The sequence below is a fragment of the Euleptes europaea genome, chromosome 8 (genome assembly GCF_029931775.1).
Source record: "Euleptes europaea isolate rEulEur1 chromosome 8, rEulEur1.hap1, whole genome shotgun sequence".
Classification (NCBI taxonomy): domain Eukaryota; kingdom Metazoa; phylum Chordata; class Lepidosauria; order Squamata; family Sphaerodactylidae; genus Euleptes; species Euleptes europaea.
The window spans coordinates 69,597,617-69,624,308 of record NC_079319.1 but is presented as its reverse complement, the minus strand read 5'-3'; the positions used below and the strand labels follow the sequence as shown (position 1 = coordinate 69,624,308).

The 26,692-nt window shown below is 41.3% G+C and overlaps 1 protein-coding gene across 1 annotated transcript in view; it reads left to right on the top strand.

Moving 5' to 3' along the window:
• CARMIL1 (capping protein regulator and myosin 1 linker 1) overlaps positions 1-26,692 on the top strand; it is a 170,450-nt gene that overhangs the window by 122,780 nt on the left and 20,978 nt on the right. Inside the window, exons 23-32 of the mRNA XM_056854001.1 lie at positions 1,098-1,191; positions 3,200-3,298; positions 4,774-4,902; positions 5,023-5,154; positions 6,998-7,173; positions 10,874-10,961; positions 11,529-11,678; positions 17,181-17,198; positions 24,575-24,641; positions 25,941-26,137. Coding sequence (XP_056709979.1) covers positions 1,098-1,191; positions 3,200-3,298; positions 4,774-4,902; positions 5,023-5,154; positions 6,998-7,173; positions 10,874-10,961; positions 11,529-11,678; positions 17,181-17,198; positions 24,575-24,641; positions 25,941-26,137 — 1,150 coding nt within the window. The remainder of the gene's footprint in view (positions 1-1,097; positions 1,192-3,199; positions 3,299-4,773; positions 4,903-5,022; positions 5,155-6,997; positions 7,174-10,873; positions 10,962-11,528; positions 11,679-17,180; positions 17,199-24,574; positions 24,642-25,940; positions 26,138-26,692) is intronic.

Genomic DNA, 26,692 nt, shown 5'->3' with positions numbered 1-26,692 from the left:
TCAAAGTGGCTTACAGCATTCCTCACAACGACCCTGGGAGGTAGGTTAGGTCGAGTGTGAGTGACTGGCCCAGGGTCACCCACAAGCTTTGGTGGTAGAATAGAGATTTGAACTCAGGTCCCACAACTCCTAGTCCAACAACACTCCAACCGTTACACCACACGGCCACATAATAAATTGAACCTTCACCACCATGCATGTTTAAAACTCGTTACATATTTTTACACATTTAATTTTCTGGCAGCTTCCTGTCATTAACATTTTATGAGAACAACATTGTTCTTAACTTCATTGAAGATAACTTCAGTGCAGTCTAAAATCACTAAAATCAACATTAAACTTAGGAATAATATTTTCATTTATCAACAAAATGGATCCAATGTTGGACTCTGGTGGGCCTTTGTGTTTATGTTGTAACAAAAGCTGGAATTCCTAACTCCCAAGAGTAGGATATTTTGTCGTGACAACAGATTTGGAAAAAGCATAAGAGTTGTGCAGTAACTGCTCAGATGTTCAGTATTTGGTGGTTATATCGCTAACATTCAAAATAATTTATTGACGTGTTCATGAATCCCTTGATGATTTGAGTGGAAGATGCAAGTTGCCATTTCTAGTAACATTCTGACAACTTTTTGCGGGAGGGAAAAGCAAATTGAATTCTGTCTGGCATAAAGGATCAAACACTGCTGCTGAATAAATTCATTAATTTCAGAGGGCCTCCTCACTGAGCGAGCTTGATTTCAAGAGAGCGGTTAGATGAGCGAGGCACTTGTATGCAGATTTGAAATCTAAATTACTAAAAGACATTGTAATTTTGTAACTATGGTTAAGAAGCACCCCTTATTTGTGTTTTCTGAAAAACTAGAAGGCATTAGATGTCTCTTTTTATGGCACTCCAGCTGTGTATCAATATATACTAAAGAAAGGCAGTATCTCAATTGCTGTTTATGTTTTGAAATTTTGATCCAGAGCCCCTAACTTGTGTTCCATTGTGTGTGTAGTACTATGACAAAAAAAGTCATAAAAGAAACACATGCCATCTAACTAGAAGTAGGACAACTTTTTTATATCTAATGTTGTTGCCTGATTTTTTAAAGGAATTATACCCTAAGATTCATGCCTATACCTGTGAATGATGCTTCTCAAGCACTTAAAACGAGCCCTGAGAAAACCGAAGAGGCACTCCAAAAGGTATTACCTGCAGTTACCCATTATCTGCACATGCAGGAATGGAAAGAGAAAACCAAGTACCTAATGTATGTAAATGATTGTGGTGTCATGGTTGACTAAATAGAATTCTCCTGTGGACTCAATGAGCATTTGATCTTCATATGATCACAGTTAAAGGGTTTATGATAACTAATAATCACTACAGCACGGAAATATGGAATGAGGATAACAGAGGGAAAAGGCTTAACAGTTAACAGGCATATAAAAAGGCAGTTTGAATTAAACTGAGACTATTTCATGTATTTGACAGATAAAAATGGGCAATATTTTTGTGCTTGTGTGCATATTCCTAGGTACTTGGGGATGTGTTAGTGTGCCTGTCATTATTTTTCAAGTGTGGAGGATGTTCTGCTCTGCAGGTGACAAAACAATGAAATGAGACATTTCCATAAAAATGCACAGTATTGGGTTAACAAGAGGGTTATTAGAATGTTAATCAACATGAAGGGCAAAAATGTAATACTTTAAGTTTGTTTTCATGCATAGGATTTTATGCACAGGATTTTTAAAATGTCTTTAAATGTGAGGATGAGATTTATTTGCAGCACTCAAAGCAAGCAGCTGCACTTAAACATAAAGGTTAAAATAGAATACATTGAGCAATTTAAACACAAGAAATCAAGAACAGCAAAAAACATGAATACTAAATAAAAAATATTTTTACATGCTTCCTGAATTTCAGTAATAAGAGAGAATACCTGTCTGGAGAAGGTTATACCTGTTTGTACAGTTTGTTCCTGTTGCTTTCCAAATCATTTAGATTATGGAATTTCCAACTATCCTTTATGCAAGGAAGCTGGTTGGAATCCTGCTAAGGATTTCCATTGTCCACCACTACTAAATGTATGTTCGGACATATTTGTGGAAGTTCAGTGTTTTACTGATCTCTAGTGAATATGGTGCCCTGACCTGGATGACCCAGGCTAGCCTGGTCTCGTCAGATCTCAGAAGCTAAGCAGGGTCAGCCCTGGTTAGTATTTGGATGGGAGACCACCAAGGAATACCAGGGTTTCTGTGCAGAGGAAGGCACTGGCAAACCACCTCTGATAGTTGCTTGCCATGAAAACCCCAAAAAGGGGTCACCATAAGTTGGCTGTGACTTGACGGCACTTTATACACACACACAGTGAATGTGGTGCACTTCAGATCTACACAGAATATTTTCTGAGAGTTATGGCTGTTCCATTTTGCTTTAAAAATACTTCAGGTGTATATCACCAGCCAGTTATGGTGATCAATAGTTTTTGTTCCCTGTATTGTACGGCTCAGCTGTTTTTCCTTTTGATTTATTTTGGCTGTGTGTTGCCAAATTAATTGCTGATATCTGAGAATGTTGGCTTTTGATGAACCTTGGTACAGCTTTCCCTGGAATATTATAGTTTTCTTTTCTGGCAGGATTTGGTGGCTGTATAATATGTAGGAAATCAGGATGGATGATCCTAGTGGTGATTGTGACCTTTAATCCGGATCCTTATATGCACTGCATCGCAGCAGGTTGCATTAATTTAAATAAATCTTTGTCAGTGGGTTGGATCCAAAAATCTGCCGGTGGAATTCTGCTCAAAAAGTATTATTGTTGTTGTTGTTGTTGTTATTATTTAAATTTACAGCCCACCCTCATTCCCAGCCAGGATTTAAAAGTTTCCTGCCTTCCTCTTGTAGCCTCCTACAATCTACTTTGATTTGGGGAGGCCCCCCCCTCCCAACACCACGAGGAACTATGGGAGAAGAACTGGGAGAAATCCTTCCTCCTTTTCCACTCATGGAAGTCCTGGTAGAAATCTCCCATCTAAGAATTAAGGCACTAAATTTTGTATGAACTGGATGAAGCAATTTCTGTTCAGTTCTTGTCACGAATTTTAAAATGCTATATTAGTACCTGTGGGCACAGATGTGTGTTACCTCCTCTTGCACATACATACTTAATAATTTACAGAGACTGAAAGCTTCATTTGTCTTCTGGTCTTAGATAGAAAACTATTTGCTTCGAAACCATGAGACCCGGAAATACCTACAGGAGCAAGCGTACCGACTGCAGCAAGGCATAGTTACTAGTACAACACAGCAGGTGAGTGCCTATATTGTTTTTATCAGGGTAGACATTCAATGAGTTGTCTTCCTCAATGCCTTCTGTATACAAGATTGTTATATGTGTAAGAGTTGAGCATGGCCTCTTGCAGAAACCTTATTAATGCTCAAGAAATAAGCTCTTTTTTCTTTAATTGGAAATTTGCTGTTTCTGCAGATGGACCAAATTGGCCACCTGATTTGCTTCCTGATGCAGCCCCTTGTTGCCCCAGAAATGCAACTCCTGAGGACTAGGGGGGCACTTTAACAGTACAGGATGTGGCCTGGGAGCTGCAGTAAGAAAGGGAATTTGATTAACAGTCTCTTTCCCCCATACAAGTGTATGCCCCATTTGCAGAGATTGTTCTGCTTATGCAAGAATAGGGCAGGATCACTTTCTGCCAATTCATAAGAACGTAAGAAAGGCCATTCTGGGTCAGACAAAGGCCCATAAAGTCCAGTAGTCTGATCACACAGTGGCCAACTAGGTGCCTCTTGGAAGCTCACAAACAAGATAACTGCAGCAGCATTGTCCTGCCTGTGTTCCAAAGTGCCTACTATAATAGGCATGCTCCTCTGATCCTGGAGATAATAGGTATACATCATGACTAGTATCCATTTTGACTAGTAGCCACGAATAGCCCTCTCCTCCATGAACATGTCCACTCCCCTCTTAAAGCCAAGTTTGCAGCCATCACCACATCCTGGGGCAGGGAGTTCCACAATCTGACTATTCCCTTTCACATATCACATTCTGTAATATTCCTGAGGCACTTCAACCTTCTGCAGTGGCTTTTCAAGTGTACTGCACAGGGAAATAAAATGCAACAGAAAGATGATGCAGGAGCTCTTTTGAGTCACAATTCTGGGAGGACCTGAAGGCAATAGGCCTGTTCACTCAATAGTTTCCAGAGAGAGAGTTCGACCTGCCATGGTATTAGTGTCTATATACATCCTAGTCCTTGACATGCGGAGATACTAATGAATAAGCTGGGTTGTACCTCATTTATTTTGAAGGCAGTATCACCCTTGGCACGTGATTTGTTATTTGAAAGAAGAGAGTGGCTAGGAAGGTACTGGCTTAAGATATAAATATATTATAGTAGGTGGACAAGAAAAAAAGTATCCATTTGCATTTCAGTATAGTACTTTCTGCTTTGATTTTACCAGTTTTAAGCAGAATTTTTTTGTAGATCAGGTGCGTTAGCCTGAATCACCCATTTCCCAGTAGGATCTTTCCGACAGGAATTAATGGTTACTTCTGCTGGTGTTTCTGCCCTTTTATATTCCTTCTATGCAACTGGCTTTTGCATTTATATGTTCCATTGCACAGGTTCCATAGTAACACTCCTGCCATATGTATGAAGATTTTGGAATGAGTTAGCTCTTCATTGCTTCTGTTCACCTTAAAATTTAACATCTTATATTTTCTGTTGTCGTTTGATGTTGCTGTACCGTTCCCCCCTTTTTCTGTAGATGATAGACAGAATATGTGTTAAAGTACAAGACCATCTCAACTCACTGAGGAACTGTGGTGTTGATAGTATTCAAGAAGATCTGAAATCGGCCGAAAGACTGATGAAAGACGCTAAGAACTCCAAAACAGTAAGTGACACCAGCTGCTTCATATCAGTGACATATCAATTCCACTGAAGTAGGTGTTAATTTTTCTTCGTAGATATTGAACCTAATTGCCAATTTTATTTATTTTAATCTGTTTTACAGTTGTTACCAAACCTTTATCATCTTGGTGGAACTTCATGGGCGGGAGCAAACGGCTCCTTATCCAACCCAATTCAGGAAACACTTGAATCAATGGCTGTGGAGGTCTCCAGGGTTGTGGATGATCAACTCAAGGTACATGAAATGCATTGCCGGGGGAGCGATCCTCCGTTACTGCTATCTTGATGCTTTCTGATGGGCCATCAATCATGCAGATGATGTGGGGAGAGCGGGGGATTGGCGACAACTACGTGCTTGGCAATTCCTTGCGAAATGGCTTCTGCTGGAACAGGCACACAGAAAAATGGATTCCCTCTGGTTCACAGGAGGGGTTGACCTGGCCGTGGTTCCTTGGCTGCCTGTTTCGCGGGACGGGATAGGAGCCCTTTCAATGGCGATTTGGGCTGGCTGTCACGTCTGGAATGGTGGTGTCACGCATCTGTTGGGGTTGCCATGACTAGTCCGGGAGATTGGCAACCGATTGGCTTACACCAGATTTGACTCTGTCACTCTAACCACTATACCACACTGTATGGAAGCTTCAAAATAATAGAATTATCTGTGCTGTCTTTTCTGCTCCTAACTGTGTGCTCCCAACTATATTTCTGAGTTTAACAGCAGCTGTAAAACTACAGATTGGATTTCTGCTCATCTGAGACAAATATAAATTCTTTAGTCAGTGGGAAAGGTAATGAAGAACTATAGTAATACAGCAGTACTAATTATTTTTTTCTAAATTAAAGGAATTAATGAGAAGGAAAATGTTGCAATTTAGAGAGTGTTTTGTTCCATTCTCCCTTTTGTATGTGATAAGGTGAGGATTTTGCATATCAGTTTTTACTTTAAGTCTCTTAAGCGCTTAAGGGTTAGGAGAAGCAAAATGATAATTTCTCTGCAAGATGCCAGAATGTAAAGCTTCTAGGATTAGTCACTGATACATACATAATCAGTTATCTTTCCTCTGGAGGCTAATGCATTTTCAGCAAATTTCATTCACAGAAGGATTGCTTGAGAATATAATATCTAGTTCGGATAATTTTACACTTTCTCTTTCTATCAAAAATCTTGCATAAGAAATATTTTTGTATATTCTTCTAATTTGCAAATCAGCTTTGATTTGCCATATCCCTTGAGAAGATCTGTGTCAAGACTAGGAGTGTTCACCATTTATTTATTTATTGTATTTTTCAGATTTGGGTTTAATACACCTGAAATTTTTCAGAAAATCTGAAAAAAGCTGAATCGCCATACCAATATGGATTTTTTCAGGTTTTTATGAATATCCAAACATTTTCAGGTCCATTAAACCCTATGGGAAATCTTTGTGGGTCTATGGGAGGGTGGTTTTTAAAAGTGGAGCCACCAAAAAAAAAGTATGTAATAACAAAAAGTGGAGCCACCAAATTTGCAGCATATCTGTAGGTGACTCTCCTTACAAGAACCCCCAGGTTTTGTGAAGATGGTGGTCCAATTTTATGGGCCCCCAAAGAGGGTGCCCCAGTCCAGCCTCCATTGGAAACAATGGAGGAAAATTGGGGGCCCATATAATTGGACCCCCATGCTAATTATGTACAGCTGCTTATACTAGAAAAAAAGCTGGTGAACATTTTTTGTACTGGTTACTAGCTTTTGTCTAGTATAAGCTGTTGTTGATGGCATCCAATTTTTTATACTGAAGGATCAGTTAATTAATAAACTTACGTCCATTGGGTTGAAGGTTAGTTCTGATTAAATGTAGTTCACACCATGTAAAACTGAAGCTATCTAGAACTGACAATACATGCCAGTGATATGTTAGATAGTTTTAAAAGAATCTGCAAAGGAATAGATTGGCTGCAAAGGAATAGATTGGCAAAATAACCACATGGTGGAAGAATATGATCTTGGGTCTTAGTTTGATAAAGGTCTGTAATTTATTAATCCCAGATGATATTTGTAATGGAGTAATGTAGTGGTTTGTGTATGGTTTGTGATATAGACATTACTTGAGTCTATGGTGGATGCAGCTGAAAACCTCTGTCCAAGTGCAATGAAGAAAGCACACATACGGCAAGATTTGATTGAAGCATGTACTGAAAAGATTTCTATCCCACGGACTTTTGTTAAAAATGTTCTGTTGGAGCAGTCTGGAATCGATATCCTCAATAAAATTAGGTGAGTTAATATGCTTTCTTGTTCATCAATGGGTACACTTAAGCTGTAGATTGTTTAAGTAGACATCTACCCTGAGAGTCTTACCAAGTCATCAGGAATGAAGCTGTTTCTACGTTTCCTCTAAAGCAAATATTCATGCCCTTGGATACCCATATGCTTGATTTCTTGTTTACTTCCTGGACAGATGAGTCTGAATGCAGCCTTAAACTATTTATTTAAAAAAATTGCACTGTTTCCGACTAATACCTCACTGATATACCTCTGTAGAGGGCAAACTGCAAAAAGAAATATTAATTTACTGTTTAAGTGTTTGCTATGTCAGCTAGTTTGCTTTCCCTGTTTAATTGTATCAAAATTATAGATGTTAATTTTCCCAGTTTAAACCCTGGACCTACTGAATTACAGTGCTGCAAGCTGCATCATGTGCCACAAAATATGCCACAGCACTCCATTTCTTGCAAGGGAAGCAACAGTTCAGCTCTCCTGTACACCAGGAAATTTATCCCTGAAGATGAGGTTTCTATAGATGTACAAGCATCCAGGGATTGAAAGGTTTAGGGTAATCTGGGGATCAGCTGTCCTTACCCTCTTGCATTTTACACCTTTATGTGAATGACATGGACAGGGATGCCAAGAGCTACCACAGGTCCCCCCAGACAAAGATAATCCCTCTACGCCTGCCATATCACTTAAGTATATGAAACCGGTTTTCCCAGATGTATAGCCTTTACGGTTGCCAGGTCCCTCTTTGCCACCGGCAGGAGGTTCTTGGGGTAGAGCAGGGATGGAGAACCTCAGGCCCGGAGGCCATATGTGGCCCCCGAGGACATTTTTTGTGGCCCTCGGGAGCTCTGGGGCCCTGCTGCGGAGGCGGGGCACAGGGCAGCCCTCCCTGAGGGTGTTCCTGGGGCCGCGGCTTACAGGGGCACTGCGGCACCATTTGGACCTCCTCTCGCCAACTGTCGGCTGTTGGTCGGCATGAGGAGAGGGGAGGGATGCTTCCCCCAAGGCTGCCGCCTACAGCCGCGGCATGCAGGAATGCCGCGGCACATTGTAAGCCCCTCTCGCTGCCTGTCGGCTGTTGAGCAGCGAGAGGGAGGGGGAAAAGAGGCCGGCAGCTCCCCGTGGCAGAGCATGCATGTAGGAGCCGATTGGGCTTCTGGAGGGGGGGCTTTTGTGGACTCTGTGGGGGGGAGAACATGGAGACTGGGGTCTGGTCGCGTGGGGCTCCGTGCGCCGCAGGGTGTGTGTGTGTGTGTGTGGGCGGGGGAAGTGGGGAGACTGGGGCCCAGTGGCACGGGGCCAGCGTGCGCGGGTGTGTGTGTGTGGGGGGAAGGCTTTTGTCTCTTTTCTTCCTCTTTTTCTGTCACTCTCCTTTCTCTCCCTCACTTTCTCCCTCTTTTTCTGTCTCTTTCTTTGTCTCCCTCCGTCCTTTTCTTTCTTTCCCTCCATCCTTTTCTTTCTTTCTCCTCCTCCATTTCTGTCTCCCTTTCTCCCTTTCTCTCTCTTTCTCCCTCCCTCCCTTTTCCTCTTTTTCTGTTTTCCTTCCTCGGGCCCACTGCTGGCTGCCCTCCCGCCTGGAGGTGGGGAGTGGGGGCGCCCTGCAGGCCTTCTCTGTGTGGCCTCCCCTGGGGTTGCCAACCTCCAGGTGGTGGCTGGAGACCTGGCATCCCTAGCCTCCCCCCCACACCAGGAGATTTACACCTAGTATGGCCCCTGAATGATGTTATAAATGTGCAAATGGCCCTTGGCAGGAAAAAGGTTCCCCACCCCTGGGGTAGAGCCTGAGGAGGGGCAGGGTTTGGGGAGGGGAGGGGCTTCAATGCCATAGAGTCCAATTGCCAAAGTGGCCATTTTCTCCAGGTGAACTGATCTCTATCGGCTGGAGATAAGTTGTAATAGCAGGAGATCTCCAGCTAGCACCTGGAGGTTGGCAACCCTAATAGCCCCCTCAGTTACCAGCAACATGGGCAGCCAGTCAGCAATAGAACTGGCGCTACAGTTGGCACAATTTCACTAGTTGTAAGATGTGCAGGTGGCCTGAGCTGGCGGTGGCCGGTGTGGTGGGGAGGAGGCGCCGCTGTGCCGCCTCGTAAGCTGTTCCATGGCCGCCAAAAGACAAAAAAAGTCCTTTAGAGGCTTTTTTATTTTTTTGTCAAATGGGGCCTTTTTGCCCCATTGAGAAAAGTGAGGCTGCGCCAAGCAAAAAACCTGGCACAGCCTCGCTCCTCTTGTCGTCGGTGTACCTGGGGCGAATGGGGACAGGAAGCTGCCTAATGGCAGCTCCTCCCCCCAGAACACCCTGGGAATGCCTCCTGGGACACCGGACACCCCCTGGAACACCAGCAAGGGCCTTTATGTCTGTGGGATGCTGGCAGAAGGTCCCGCTGGCATCCTGGGGTGGTGCTGCTGTGGTGGTGACGGGCATCCGGCCCTCCTTGCCGGCATTGGGGCCCTTACAGCGGTGTAGGTAGCCCGAACACCGGCATGGAGGGACCCAACACTGGCGCAGCACCTTCCTGGTCTCCTAAGGGCTTTCGCCCTTAAAGGTCAGGAATGCGCTGGTGGTGTCAGGGCTTAAGACTCAGACTTCTAGGAGGGCATACACAAAGTGTCCTGAGTCCAAGTGCTGTCTTTTAAGTTGTTTACATATTATATCATGAAAAGGTTCTGGTTTTTGACCTTTAAAGCCTTATATGGTCTGGGACCTTCATATTCATGGGACCGCCTCTCCTGGCACACAACCCCCCAAAGGACATTCCATTCCATGAACAACAATCCTCTGGTGGTCCCTGTCCCAAAAAGCATTAGGTTGTCCTCGTCCAGGGCCAGGACTTTTTCTGCCCTGGCCCTGGCGTGGTGGAACTCCCTTTCGAGTGAGACCAGGGCCTTGCGGGATCTTAAAGCTTTTCGCAGGGCCTGCAAGATGGAGTTATTCCACCAGGCCTACAGTTGAGGTCAGCTCAGCTATAGTTCTCCATCATTGCTGGCCTCCCTACTTCCCTCCCCCACTTTTACCAACTGATATGTGGGGATTTGGCTGTCCACTAGCATTACTGTGGCCTTTATACTGAAATTCAGCACCAATTGTTTTTATATAACATGTATTTTAAGGGGTTTGAATGTATTGATTACATTGTTTTATGTAGTGATTTTATGCTGTTTTATTATATTTATTATATAAAGTTATGGATTGTTTTGTTGTGAGCTGCCCTGAGCCTGGCTTCTGGCCGGGTAGTGAGGGTAGGGGTACAAAACCAAATAAATAAATAAAAGCACTATTTACAAATGATCAATGGTAATGGTATTACAGAAGCAGCCAACTAGTTTCCTTGCAGATTGAAAGGTAGTATAACAGGCCAAAAAGCCACATTTGGGATCTAATTTTTGACAAGAAAAAGGATTTAAATAGGCAGTTGCCTTAACCCAGTCCTAATTTATTTTGTGATGTACACCAGGGTAAATTTTGGATGTTTTCATTTTTCATGTTAAAAATAATTTACCATAATTTTTGGTGTTAAACATTATTTATCGTAATTGGTGAGAGAATGTACAAGTTAAAGATTAATAATTCCCTATGAAATGTCTTGTACTCCTACTCTCATTAAATTTATTTTTTCAATCAAACTTCAGATCAGTCCTGTACAATTCTCTTGTGCGAATTAAAAGCTTGTATGTTTTTATTTTCTACTGTATTCAGTGAAGTGAAGCTGACGGTGGCCTCTTTCCTTTCGGACCGAATAGTAGATGAGATCCTTGACGCCCTGTCACTTTGCCATCATAAGCTGGTAAATATTTGCTGTGTTCCAAGTCGCCCCAGATATTCATAACCTTGATATGATTGAATTGCTACACTGCGCTCGTTGACACTGTAGTTCCCAAATGTCTAACTTGTAAATGTTTTGGACATAGTTGCCAGATGGTCTCATAAACTCATAATAGCCAAAATATATCTATCATCCTGTTTGTTCCAGTGATGGTAGCAAAGGGAGTTTTATGGTAATTGGCAATAAGAGAGAATAAAAGTTCAGCAGGATAGGCTTTTATTAACATTCCTGTGAGATGGTGTACCCTTACAACTGTAGGCAAAACAAACCTGTATAGTACAAAAAGCTAAATTGTTCAAGAGGGGATATTCCAGACCCTTGTGTGTATTCTTTTTTACCACTGGGTGTTAGCCAAATAATTTTGAAAAGTTCATGGAGCATCTAGAAAGGTTGGTTGTTTATCACAATCTTCTGAGTTCACCTCTTGCAATTTGGAAGCACTTCCACAAGCATCAGTTTATACCATGGTTTTCCTTCCCCCCCCCCAAAGAGTGCTTTCTCCCATTTGAACTTTTTTTTTTTATCTAGGGTGACCATTTGACCAGGCGAAACAAGTCCCTGCCCCACCAGGAATCATTAGAAATTGAACTAGCAGAGGGAAAACCTACTAAACGTTCCATCATCACAGTAGAGGAGTTGACTGAAATTGAACGTTTGGAAGACTTAGATACTTGCATGGTAAGATACCTTTATCCCTTCATTCTAGAGCTGGTTGTGAAAGAAAGAACGTTAGACCATTTCACTGTTCTTGTTTGGTGACGTTTTATCGAATAACACATTTTAATGTATTTTTCTGCAACGCATTTTTTCCTAAAATGGGTATTAAAGACAAATGCAAGGATAGCACTTCTCCTTGTCACTTCATCATGTAGTTATCTCTTTATGATAGTTATTATGGCATGCTGCGCTGTTCCATCTTATAGATGGGACTGTTGGCATATAGACTTGATTGCCTCAATAAATCAGACTGTGCTACTGTGACAAACGGTAGCTTACGATGATGGGAGTTTCTGCCTGTGTCACCATTCCCTTTGTCACTGATCCATCTTTCTCAATGTTGTGTTTTTGTGACATATTCATTCTAATAGAGGGACTTAAATGAGAGTTATATTTGTTTTGTATATATGTTTTGTTTCCTGATGTTTAAGGTCTATAAGGCCTACCGGTAATCTGTTTTACAAATTGTATTCAAAACCTTTCTGTCTCAGCATTTTTGTTCGAGCTGATTTTCTTTTGTTATGATTCTGAAGGAATTGTGGTGCTAACCCTGAATGAGTGGGTTGTAGCTAGGCATTTCAGTGACTTAGGCTTCTCAAAAGAAATATAGTATGCACTGTATACTGGAAGCTGAACTTCTGTACCAAGTAGAGCAGTGTCAAAATTAATAAGAGCCAGCATGGTGTAGTGGTTAGGAGGGGTGGATTCTAATCTGGAGAACTATGTTTCATTCCCCACTCCTACACATGAAGCCTGCTGGGTGACCTTGGGCTAAGTCACAATTCTGTTAGGGCTCTCTCAGCCCCACCTACCTCACAGGGTGTCTGTTCTGGGGAAGGGAAGGTGATTGTAAGCCGGTTTGAGTCTCCCTTAAGTGGTAGATAAAGTCAGCATATAAAAACCAACTCTTCTCCTCCTCCTCCTCCTCCTCCTCCTCCTCCTCCTCCTCCTCCTCCTCCTCCTCCAAGGCCCAAACAATACTAAATGAGGTTTGCGGCTCCATCCTCCAAGGTAGGTTATTGACTAGGGTTGCCAGGTGCCCAGTGGTGGCAATTTGCCCGTTTGCCCGCCGACTAGCTGACAGTCGGCAGGCAAACGTGCATACGCGTACACGCTGCTGCAGGTCACTTCCGGTTTACAAGAAGGGTCTTATGCCACTCAAACTAAGAGTTTGAGTGGCAGAAGGCCTCTCGCGAGGCGGGGACTTCTGGTTGTAAACCAGAAGTGACGCGCACGTGCGTTGGCGCATCCATGTGTTGCTGCGCGATCCCGAGCTGTGCCTTAAAAGTCTCCCACCAGAGGAGAGGTAGGATCTGGCAACCCTAGTTATTGACTCACTTGTATGCTTTAACCTTTCCTTTTAATGCACTTTCGATAGTGCTGAATTTAAGTTGTTCACTGCAAAGTATTATTTTACTAGTTTCATTACCTAGTTGAAATGGTGTACAAACATCATTACAGAAGTGATGCTACTAATTTTCAGTTAAACAAGCATGAACATACCTGGCATATGTATATTTTAGCAAAACAGCAATAAAGAAGCTCAAAAAACCCCTGCAGAACTAAGGAGCTCACTCTCTTTTCTGAAAAGGGAGAGAGTCTGTTTTTGGTAACCTGCGTGTTCATTAGTTGTGTTTGACTCTGGGAACCTGAGGGTTCAGATTTGCCTAAGTGGTTGTGAAAACTCCTGTGGAGTGACAGGCAGAGACTGGGAGGAAAGGGACCCTTTCTCAGGTCACTGAAAGGGAATAGGCTCTAGGAAGGAGATAATCCAGATACGGGGTTTTGTTATGGGTTTACTGCCACAAAAGAGGGGTAGATGTACAGAGAAAACTGGAAGAGAGATTTGAGGAACAATCTCCATACTTCTTTGTTCTCTAGGGAGAGAGATTGTATAATCTCCATACTTCCCTGTTAGCTAGGCAGCAGAGTCTGAAAAGGAACATCTGTAGGAAGTTCTGTGAACTGAATTTGGGAACTTAATTTAAGAATTGTAATTTTACTAACTAAGCCATCTAAGATCTATGCCTTCTCTGTAGTAAAACTTATAAACTAGCTCTGGTTCTATACCTTCCCTACCTACCATTTTCCCTCCAAGTCCACCCCTTGTACTGTGTTACTTGGTTGTTACTTGGTTGTTAACTTGAAAAAGCCTCTGGTGTCTCATTTCTACTGAGGTAAAATAAGTAAAGAGAATAAGGAGAAAAATTAAAACTCCAATTGGACATTTTGGAATGCAGTCTGTCTCTCGCTCGGTACACACTGATTGTGAACCATCTGAACTGAATCCTATCACATACTTTCCCATGCAATTAGTTACACTAAAGTTGCACAAAAGAGTACATAGAATCATGTGGGGTTCTATTGAGACTTTCCACTAAACATGCAGAGGTCAGGGTTGTTGTCCTTCTCGTGAAAATTGTTTTCAGATTTTGGTCAGGGTTGTAGTCCTTCTGGTGAAAATTGTTTTCAGATTTTGGATATACATTGTTAGATATTAAGAGTAAAGAGAGACTTTGCATATGGACTTTACTACTGTAAAGCCAGTCTTGGGAAAGCATATGTAGCCATACATCTTCCTTCAACTGACAACAGAAAGATTTCACTTATATACAGAAGTTGGCTCTGTTGGATCCTGGGCTAAATATAGAATCTTTAATACATGTAAACTAGGTTATCTTCAGGATATGCTTTGTACTATGATCCCTTACTTTCAAAATATCCTTTGAAATGAAGATGGGGGCAGATAGAAGTAGTTTGGTGGGTGGGTGGGAAAGAGAGAAGGAAGCAGGGAAAGAGGAGAAGTTGTGGGGGCTGCCAGGGAGGTAAAGTGCAGATGGGGGAAGGAGAGAATTAGATGCCCCCCACAACTCTTTGTAGGCCTCCTGCTTGTCCCTATCTGAATACATTGCAGTATTTCTAAGACTTGGCAAGCTGGAGCCCTTCAGTTAATATAGTGTCCAATAAACTTGCCTTCAATTGGGTTTTCAGATTTTGTGTATATTGATTTTTCAGTTTGGCCCACTTTCTGCTGTTCTTAATATCTTTCATGATTAGCGTGGTCTATCTATCTTTCTTAGGCTGCTCAGGCCAATCCACATACCTTATAGTATAGATCATTCCATTCTGCCATATAGTATTTCATGGTTCATTCCCTTTGGTTTTAATATTAAATTATACTCTTCCTGGGGAAAAAGAGATTACTTCTGTGTTGGTGTGCTTTATTTTATCTGTGGTGATTGTGTAGCTTCAAAGAGGTCTGAAAATGAACCAACCTCCAAGCCTAAGGAAAGGGAAAGAAATTCTTGTCTGTAACAACATGCATAAAATATTGACTTGGATCCAGCCGACAATTTCCGTGAGCATGGGGGGAGGGTTTCCTGATTCTTTCTCCCCCTGCAAGAGACCTCTAAGTTCCTCCAGGCTGTATTTGGGGATCCCCTGTCCCACAGGTATAGCATTTCAGGAGGTGTTTTGGGCTGCTGTAAAAGCGGCAAATCACCCCTCCACCTTGCACACATGGAAATTCTAGGTGGGATCCAAACCACTGGATTTTATTTTCACAGGCAAGTGTGGTGGACAGATATTTTGTGCCTTTTATCATCTTTTGATAAGACCGAATGGAAGACAAGTTTTGTTTTGCTTTGACTTAAAAACAATATATTTGTGAATTAATGTGTAGAGGGATCTGAGCTCCTGCGGAAACTCTAGTTTGATTTAAGAGCTTAGTGCTTGCTATGCTTCCACTAGTGTGATAGTTTAAGTTCACAGACAACAACTGAGCCCTTGGGAGATGTGTTGTATGTGTAGCTTCTAACCCTGATGTAGCAGCAAGTCACACAGAGGGTGGAAAACTTCAAACATTTTCTGCCTAATATGATCAACTGTGGGACCATGAGCAACCACACTAGTAAGATAATGTCTGAAGGTGGTTGTTGTCTCGGAGATTTTTCACTGAACTTCTGGGGTGATGTTCTAGTTAGCAGTGTGCGTACAAGTCAGTATTTTATGTTTTCATTTGAATTAACCACAAGGAAGTGCTGGAGGGGTTGTACTTATAGGTAGTCCAATGATATGTCTGCCTTATACTTATAGGTAGTCCAATGATAAGTGTGCCAGGAGAGTCTTATGCTAAAACAGCTTCATTATGTGTAAGGCTAGAAGGGCACTCAGCCCTTTTCCCTGTGCCATCAGTGATAAATCAAGGGCTACAGCTTTCACCTGGTGCAAAACAGGATTCGTGAAGAGCCTATGGGTCTAGCTGATGAGCCCTGGGCTAGCAGAAAAGTCTCTCCCTCTGTTCCCTAAGAATATGCAAAGTTCTTGGGATCGTGAATGTATGCCGAAATTTCACAAAATGGTATGGAATCAGTTCCCATCTCCGTTACAAGACAGTACCTCTTGTGCCAGCTCTTGAAGCTCTGAGTTGCCCCGTGGCGCAGAGTGGTAAGCTGCAATACTGCAGTCAAAAGCTCTGCTCACGACCTGAGTTCGATCCCAATGGATGTCTGTTTCAGGTAGCTGGCTCAAGGTTGACTCAGCCTTCCATCCTTTCGAGGTCGGTAAAATGAGTACCCAGCTTGCTGGGGGTAAAGTGTAGATGACTGGGGAAGGCAATGGCAAACCACCCCGTAAACATAGTCTGCCTAGTAAACATCGGGATGTGACATCATCCCATGGGTCAGTAATGACCCGGTGCTTGCACAGGGGACTACCTTTATCTTTGCAGTTTATGCAGAACATAGACTCAAACCCCACGTAAATCTACAAACTAAATGCTTGCTCTTGTGCACAGATTTTAGCAGTCAGGTTCCCCACTTGTGTTGTGCTACCAGTGACCACTGAAATGTTAAACATAAGAGGGTGCCTTTCTACCATATCGGAATATTTGGTTTATCTATCCCCGAATTTAGCTATTTAAACTTGGCACATCATAATATGTACTGTGACATTTGTTAATCTATATCCAGATTATCACCGTTGCCCTTTGGTACTCCATGGTACTGTGTATCTGATATGACAATCTCTAAATTGGAGGGACTAACTGCTCCAACCATCTTTTTGAATGAAAAATAAAGATTCTTAAATGCCATTAAATTCTACATTAGAATCCGCATACTCTCTTGCTCCTCTTTGGCCGTCAGTATAATTTTATATAAAAATTTATATAAAACTGCACAAGTGTCGTCATCATAAATGTAGCCTCAGAGACCATGATTCTCTCATCTGTATCTATGGTATAGAAAACGGTTTTCAGCTTTCCTTACTGTGAAGGGTTGTACCTCATTTTTGCATATCTCTTCTTTGCTGCAAAGCTTCAATACTTCTGCTTTGGGTTTTTTTTTTTTAATTTGCCAAATTTCAGCGCTGCTTACTTCCTGACCCCTTCTCTTTTGAAACGGCTCTTGCTTTATCGTCTCTCCATTCATATTCTTTTTATCTTTCTCTTTTGGCTGCATGGAGACTCTCTGCTGTACAAGTGTAAGTATTTTTTTAAAAATACAAAGCTCTGCTGTTTTTAGCCTGCTTTATTTTTCCTTGTTCCATTTGCTTTTGTAACGCCTTACTAATCTCTGGGGAGAATGCTGTTATTTGAAGGAACAGGCAACAATTTGGAGACGGAGCTGGATTTTACAAGAAGTTTAGTCAGTAATAACGTGTGATGAATTTCAATCATCCCTCAGAAGACGTGAGAGCAAAAACCAAGCAGAAGGCTCAACTAGGATCAGTTAATGCCCAAGAAAATCTCTTGACTGAACTTTCTGGTAATGCCAAAATCAGTGGAATAAAAGCTTTAAAAGCATAGAAGGTATGATTTTTTCCCCTGTCATAGGTAGTTAAGATGACATACCTTTTGGTTACAATGAATTGTAGTTGGCAAATGCCAGTCAAAAATGTGACATATCTATTTTTGGAAGGCGTGAGAGAGGGTGGGTTGAATCTGATCTGAATTAAAATGCATCCAGCAAGTTTGTACGGCAGGAATAAAACTCTTTCCCCTTAAATAGCAGTAGAAACATAGAATCAGTATTTAACCTATTCTGGAGAAATTTCAGCTAATACTATGCTAAGTCTTGGCATGTAAAGTGTTTCCTAAAATGCAGATTAAAATTTAGAGCTTCAAAATTTAAAATATAGTTTCCATTTCCAGTTATAAGATGATATCAAAAAGAACTTCCTGTCTCTCCCTCCCCCAATCCCACACAGTGGGAGAATCAATTTGTTAGACTCCTTGCCTTGTTTCAGATGCTTTGCTTCCTTTGGCAACTCCATGGTTTTCTTCTCTGTTGTTGATCGTTTGCCAGCCCTGCATTGATTTAAGGATAAACAGCATATGCAAGTGCTATAGGAAGCATGTTTTATTTGTAATGGGCCATTGAACAGGTGATACTTCGTTTAAAAGAACATAGGGTTGCCAGGTCCCCTCTGGCCCCCCATGGGGAACGGGGGAGTGTAGGGTTGCCAGCTCCAGGTAGGGAAACTTCTGGAGATTTTGGGGTGGAGCCTGGGGAGATCAGGGGGCTCAGTGGAGTATAATGCCATCAAGTTACCAGCCGCCAAGGCCACACCATACACCCAGTACTTAGTCTGCTATATTTATTTACAGTACTTAGTCTGCTATATTTTATTTTTTATTTTCTTATTAACCCCTATCTGGACCCAGTGTTGACTATGCTTGCATAGAGCAGCCTGTGTTAGGGCTCATAATATACACGCTGCATTGTGTACCCACTGTTTTATTGCATGTGTTGCGTTAGCGCTTCTTTTTCAAAGTCTTTTTTTTTATCCTGTTACAAATGGATCCCAATACTTCTAATCCTGGACCAAAACAAAAACGCAGGTCATACGAAGCTGGTTTCAAACTTAAGGTTGTGTCAAGAGCAGAAGAAAGAATTTTTATTTTGAAATTTACCAGTAGCTGCTGCATTTCCCACCCTAGGCTTATATTCAATAAGTTTTCCCAGTTTTTTGTGGTAAAATTAGGTGCCTCGGCTTATATTCGGGTCGGCTTATACGCGAGTATATACGGTATATGCCCGCCGTTCTCCTGAGCATCACAGGACCCATCGCCTACAGAACTGGCCAGGTTGTGGAAGGGAGGCTTCCCCTGTCCACAAGCAGGAAGCTGCCAAAGCTGTGTGGTTGGAGGTTAATCTGTCCAGGGGGATGATAACAATGCCCAGAAATCTTGTTCATGCCTCTTAAATACCGTCTTTTAGACAGCTAAGCTGTGTTGACTCAAGTCGCTGTCTGCTCCCAAAGCGATCAATCTGAAGATCTCTGTGGATCCTACGTAGATCCACTATCTAGGCAAACAGAAGAGTGAGGTGACCCTTTTGCCACAATCCCTTCACCATCTGACAGACTGATACCCGACAACAGAGTAGTTTTAACAAACACATATTACCCAATAACTGTGGAGATAGATCACGATGGGTAGCCGTGTTAGTCTGTCACTAGCAGTAGAAAAGAGCAAGAGTCCAGTAGCACCTTAAAGACTAACAAAATTTCTGGCAGGGTATGAGCTTTTATGAGGTATTTGAAGTGAGCTGTGGCTCATGAAAGCTCATACCCTGCCAATATCTGTGATTCATAATCCCTGGCTCAGTTCAGACATCACACAAAGCCATACTTTAATTAACCTATGGTTGGTGTAATCGTGTAAATGTAGCCACTCTACTAACTATGGTTAAATATATTAGCCAAACCAGGAACTGAATCCATGTTTTGAAATTGGTTTATTAATCAATGTTAGTCTTAACTGAGGTTTCATGCGATGTATGAATGTAGACTTCCAGGCTTAATACTGGCACCTCTCTGTTGGCTGCAGAGCAAAGATAATAAAACCAGCATTTGTCAAAGCTAATCAGGGTTTGAGTGATTACTTGATAGCTGAATCCTGGTTTCACAAACTAGCCATAGTTTTTTTATTATTTGTAGTTTTTTATATATTTTTTAACTCGCACATACAAACAAACAAATAAATACAATTCGTAACTATTCAACATCACAAATTATGATAAATTGGATCAAGAGGTAATGACTTTAAGAATAGTAGGTTAAACCTTTACCCATTGGAGCGTATTGAGTAGTTAAAACAGGTATTTAAAATCAGGAAAAGCCAACATATCAAATTTTTCTAGGATTGGAAACCATGTTTCTAAGAAAAGTGACTCGTGGTTGGGGTTTTCCATTTGCTGTACTTTTTCTGATATTTTTTCCATAATCAGGAAGTCTTTAATATGATTCAGCCACATAGAAACTGTGTGAGGATTTTTGTTTCTCCATTGTGATGCTATTATTATTTTTGCTATAGAAATAAGAATTTGTATGAGCTGGAATCTAATCTTGGGAATTTTGGGATTATATCCTTGATTTAGTAATATGAGTTCTGGTTGTTTTGGTATGGAATAACCTGTGAGTAAAAGGATTTCTCTTAGAATATTGTCCCAAAAAGAATTAATGTGTTTGCAGGACCACCAACAATGTAGGTAGGTACTCAGACTACCACAATTTTTCCAACACTTTGGAGAGAAGGAGTTATTAATATGGTTTAATTTCACAGGAGTTAGATACCACCTTGTCAACAGTTTCACCATTTGCATCTTGACAGAAACTATTCTTGATGTATAGCTGTATGATTTCCAAGTTTGTGACCAATGTTTGTCTAAAATTATTTTTCCACAATCTTTGTTCCACTTAGTTAAGTAGGTAATAACTCCTTTTTCTAATGTTTTTCCCAGTAAAATATGATAAAGTTTTGAGATTAGGCCTTTTTGTCTATTGGTGTGTAATTTAACCCGTTTCAAAATCAGTTCGGGGTTTTTTAAAAGCTTGTAAAATTTGTTTATTGTTACATAAATGTTTTAATTGGAAATATTGAAACCAGGGTAACTTAGAGCTAGTACCAGCTTCAATCCTAGATTTATCTAAAAGATGTCCTGCTTTCATGATGTCTTCAAAAGTAATTTTCCCATTTGTCCTCCACCGAGTAAAGTCATTAGTGCTAAAAGCTGGCTTAAACCATTTTTGTCCTGTAAAGGGGGATATTCTAGATGGATGGGGCACTAAAGTTTGTCGATATTTGTCCCAGATCTTTATCCTGAAATTAAGAAAGGAATTCTGAGTTGTTCTGTTTGGTCTATCAGTGGGATTATTCCAGAGGAATTCAAATATTCAGATTTGTGTTCCGCCAGAGAATTCCAAGTCTAACCAGTCCAGGGCAGGCTTATCTTTCATTAGTACTATTATATTTTTGAGGTGAATAGTTTTGGCATTTCTATAGAGGCCCAATGAATCGTGATTGCAGTTAGAAAGAATTCAGGTCAAGCACACAATAAAAACAGAGTCAAAGACTTGTTTCTTAATCAAACAAAAATCTTTACTGTACTAAAATTAGGAAGGGTAACATGGATAAAACAAATAACATCTTTCTACCTAGTTCCCTACAAGTCTTGCTAAAAGAATTAGCAGTTTCCTAAGGCTTAAGTCCTTTTTGTCTGTCTTTTAGCCCATGAGGGCTGAGAGCAGACATCTTGCTCGTTTGAGATTGAAAAAAGCAACAGGATACTCTGCTCCAGAGTTTTACATTTTTAACAAAGGGACAGAGTAATAAAACAGTTCTGACTTCGTGACCTAGTGCACGTTTGCAATGGCGATTCTCCAGCCAATAGAATACTTACATCTGTCTCTCGCATCATCACCTTGAGACAATCTAAACTTTGGAGGTAAACAAGTTAACCCTTTAACTGCCCTGACAGAAATGGAACTCACACTGAATCCCAACAATAGCCTCATGGTAGAGGCGGATATCCAGGACAGCTAGGCCTCCTTTCGCGGATGGAGACCGAAGTGTATTTAGTGAGATTCTTGATTTGCGATTATTCCAAATGAACCTTTGGATCTTGTTTTGCCAATACTTCCAACAGGAGTAAGAAAACATTGATGGGAGAGATCTAAATAAGAATATAAAGTGGGGAAGAATTAAACTTTTAATAAGGTTAATTCTTTCAAATAGGGAAAGTTGTATTCTTTGCCATTCCAAGTATAACTGGTTGAGTTTCTGATTTATTTTAGTTATATTGATTTTTTTCTAGATCAGCAATATTGACAGGGATTGACAAACCTATGTGGTTCCAAGTTGTAGACACCCACTTGTAGTCAAAATTCTCTTTGATTGTTGAGAAGGATTTAGGTGATAAATGTATAGGGTAAAGTTCACTTTTATTTTTGTTAATTTTTAAACCTGAAATACTGGCAAAATGCCCAATAGTTTCATCCACGAAGGGGAGTGATGAGCAGGGTTCTGTGATATAAAGAACCATATCGTCTGCGAACAGTGACAATTTGTATGTCTTGTTTCCTAGGCTAATACCTTCAATTTTTGAATTAGTTCTAATGTGATGGCCGAGGGGCTCAATCGCTAATGCAAACAATAATGGAGACAAGGGGCACCCTTGTCTGGTTCCTCTGTGTAGTCTGATTGATTCTGAAGTCAAGCCATTAACTTTTATTTTAGTAGTGGGGTGAGTGTAACTTGCTTTGATTGCTTGCATAAATTTTGGCCCAAATTGCATTTTCTCTAATAAAAGAATTAGGTAATTAGTTTCTACTGAGTCAAATGCTTTTTCAATATCTAAAGAAATAATTACCTAATCAGTTTTCAAGCTTTTGCAATATTTAATGATGTTCAAGGTTTTCCTGATATTGTTGGTTAGCTGCCACTGGGGAATGAAGCCTGATTGGTCTGTATTGATATAGTTGCCCAAACTAGCCATAGTTAATGTAAACTATGGTTTTATGTTACACATGAACTGAGCCTGTATCTTACTAAAGAACGAAGCTGTGCTGGTGATTATTTCCACAGTATTATCTTAATAAGGTAAAACAGGATCTGGCTTATCTCCTGTGCAAAAGTGAAGGAGTAGTTACATATCTTTTGAACTGTGAGCCACATAATTAATAAATAGTTTTAAAAGGAGATTGATCTTTAGGTATCATTGATTCCTCTCCTAAGGGGAATTTTCTAGTGCTTCACTAGATGGGATTGATTGCTTGGGCAATGTCGTTCAGTACTGAGGATTCTACAATGAATTTGCATCCATTTATTTGTTTAACCCATTGTTCACTTACGTTAATGGAATCAAAAGCCATTTTAGGATTATTGGGAGTTTAGGTCTTCAAACAATGTGTTGTGCAATAGGTGCATGGGTCATTTGGGTCGTTGGAGGTTACTATTCTATTCTCTTTTCTGATGGCACTGTCAGCTGTAAGACTCTGGCTAGAACTTGAGACCCACCAGTCTGGTGCTGTATAAGAAGGATCTGGGAAGTGGTTTCTCCTTTGGGAGATGCTTTGATCGTTTGAGCTGATGCTAATAGACTTCCTGTACCCTTACTGGAATTAGGCTAAGTTAGCATATCCAAGCAGAGAACCCGTACTCAGAGCATAAGGATCTACAAATATAACAGTTAATGGCAATTAAAAATATCTTCACACAACGCATAGTTAAATTGTGGAACTCCCTGCCTCAGGATGTGGTGATGGCTGCCAACTTGGAAGGCTTTAAGATGGAAATGGACATGTTCATGGAGAAGAGGGCTAGTCATGGATACTAGTCAAAATGGATGCTAGTCATGATGCATGCCTATTCTCTCCAGGACCAGAGGAGCATGCCTATTATATTAGGTGCATTGGAACACAGGCAGGACAATGTTGCTGAAGTCGTCTTGTCTGTGGGCTTCCTAGAGGCACCTGGTTGGCCACTGTGTGAACAGACTGCTGGACTTGATGGGCCTGGGTCTGATCCAGCATGGCCTTTCTTATCTAGATCTACATTTGTTCAGTTTGTCTTCTGGGTTTTTAATCTTTATATTTGAGCATTTAATAGCAGCTGTATTTGAAACTATGACATACCCCATGTAGGCATCATAAGGTTGCACCAAAAGCTGTGTATAAAGCAGGGGTGTTGAACTCTGTTGTTACGAGGGCCGGATATGGCATAAATGTTACTTGGTCAGGCCGGGGCATGCCTTGCCAGCCCAGATTGAGAGTGGGGCAGGGGGGCAATTGCCTTGCCTGGCTTGTGGCCAGATAAGAGCTCTCAAGGGGCCAGCTCTTGGCCTTATGTTTGTTTGACACCCCGGTATAGAATTTCAGGGTTACCAGTTGCACAAGACTAACAGTGCAATTCTAAGAACACTTTCCTGGGAGTAAGCCTGGCTAAATAGAACTGAGTAGGATGCTAAGTAATCCGCCCAGGATTGCTCTCTAAATCTCTGTGATTGCTCGTTTTGTAGTGGATGACACCACATGGTGATTGCTTGGTTTATAAAAGAAATATGTATCAGTTTTGAGTTTCCCTTCTTTATACAACTTCAGTTATTGGACTAAAATGTGTCAGGTGTGACAACTGAAAATGGGAAGCATCATTCAAAGCTAACAACTACAAATAATGATCATACATTTTTTTTAAATAATGGAAGTCATCTCAGTGAATTTTTTGAACTGTAAAGATGTGTGACCTGTTTAATGATTAGTTTCAATCCATGCTTAAAAAAAAAAGCTGATGTCGCAAGCTGTCTGTGAAGTATGAACTTCAAACCTGGATCCTTTCCAACACTTCCATCATTATGAATAAATATTTCTGAAAGAGCTTAATTAACAGTTCATTTGATTCATGAGTCAAAATAGAATTCAGTTTGCTCCATCGTTTGCAGCTGTGTTGACTCTGTAGTATAAAGAACAACATCCCAGTCCTATTCATGTTTTAGTATTTGCAGTAGTGCTGTTAAGTTTTTTTATCCTAATTTTGACAAATGAGAAAATGCCATGAAGTTATTTTTTTAAAATCATAGATGACTCCTAAGTCAAAAAGAAAGAGCATCCACAGCAGAATGTTGCGACCTGTGTCCAGAGCTTTTGGTAAGTGTGATTTTCATTATTGTTACCATCAAGTTCTTGTTTCTTGTGACCTCTTAAAGCCAATTTATAAAGTTCTTAGATTTATAGGAAAGAGGGACATTTCTGGAATGCTGTTGTACTCAGGTTCAGTAGATACATTTTGTTTATACATTTTGAGTTTGACCTGGATCAGAATGCTGTGTGATGGGCCTGACTACATGTTACGCTTCTTCCGGGTCCATTCCTTGGTCCATGTAATACCTCTTCTGGGTCCATCCCATGCTCAGACATCATGTGGTGCATAGGGTTGCCAGGCCAAGCCTGACAACCTGCAGGAGGGTTGGGAGGCATGGACATGGGGAGGGGGGTGGTCACGGGATGGCGGCAACATCACCACCGACACTACATCAGTTTCAGGTACCACTCAGAAGTGACATACTGGTGCAGAGGCTGGCAGTGATCTTTTCTCTATTTTTGTCCTGCCGCTGCTCAGAGGGATGGCAGGCAACAAAGCCTGTCAGTGGCATCTGGCAAACCTATATTGAGACACAATTTGGATCAAGAGTTTGGCTCTCTTGCAGAGCCAAACTCTTTAGTTTTCTCTCTCCTGACTCGAAAAGATATTAGAGACCCACTGTTTGCCATGTTGGATAAACGTATTGTGTACTGATAGGCTGCATGTATACCACAGGTAATTCTCTCCCAAGAGGGCTTATAGTACTTTCTGAGCCATTTCAGGTAAGGAACATGGTTTAGAGAGAAGACCTTTAAGTCCCTCTCCATGTATACCGTGTCCCAGTTTGAATTGGGCTCCTGCATACTTGGGAATTGAGTTGGGAGTGTGAAACTCCATATCTCACCTTGACAAACAGATCATGGGATAGACCTGTGAAAAAAGTATAACATATAATTAGGCCCCTAGTCATTTGGTTGTTCAGCCATACTATATTATTCCACTGATTCCACTTTAAAAATCACAAGGTATTGTATTTTAAATGTATCTGTCAGCCTGTACGCGCATTAATGGTAAGGCACTGCTTGGTCTTTACTTTAGAGCACTCTCTGGACTGACTTAAATGAGCTAACAGTATAGATAAGATGTCACTGTTCAAGCCATTTTAGGGATGTTGGAATGCAAGGGAAGTGTGATTTTCATTACTGTGTGTTTGTGCAGTGCATGGACCTAGGCAATTTGAAAGAAAATATTAACTGGCTATAGACTCTTTTTAAAAAGAGAGATGTCATTGACTGAATTATTACTGTAGTAACGCAGCTGACTAGAAATAAAAATTAAAACCTAACACACTTTATTTCCTTTAGAAATGGAGTTTGATTTGGACAAAGCTTTAGAAGAAGTCCCCATCCACATAGAAGACCCCCCGTTCCCTTCAGGTAGACTGGACAAACGGAGTTCTGGGTTCATTTCAGAGTTGCCTTCTGAGGAAGGGAAAAAACTGGAACACTTTACAAAGCTAAGGCCGAAAAGGAATAAAAAACAACAACCCACCCAAGCTGCTGTGAGTGAAAATGCTGCTACAGAAATTACGCTTCATATGTACTTAGAATCATAGAGTTGGAAGGGACCACCAGGGTCATCAAGTCCCCCCCTGCACAATGCAGGAAATTGACAACTACCTCCCCCCCACACACACCCCAAGTGACCAGAAGATGGCCAAGGTGCCCTCCCTCTCATCATCTGCCTAAGGTCACAGAATCAGCATTGCTGACAGATGGCCATCTAACCTCTTCTTAAAAACCTCCATGGAAGGAGAGCTTACCACCTCCTGAGGAAGCCTGTTCCACTGTGGAACCGCTCTGTTAGAAAATTCTTCCTAATGTCTAGACGGAAACTCTTTTGATCTAGTTTCAACCTGTTGGTTCTGGTCCAACCTTCTTGGGCAACAGAAAACAACTCGGCATCCTCCTCTATATGACAGCCCCTCAAGTACTTGAACATGGCTATCATATCCTCTCTCAGTCTTCTCCTCTTCAGGCTAAACATACCCAGCTCCTTCAACCTTTCCTCATAGGACTTGGTCTCCAGACCCCTCACCATCTTTGTTGCCCTCCTC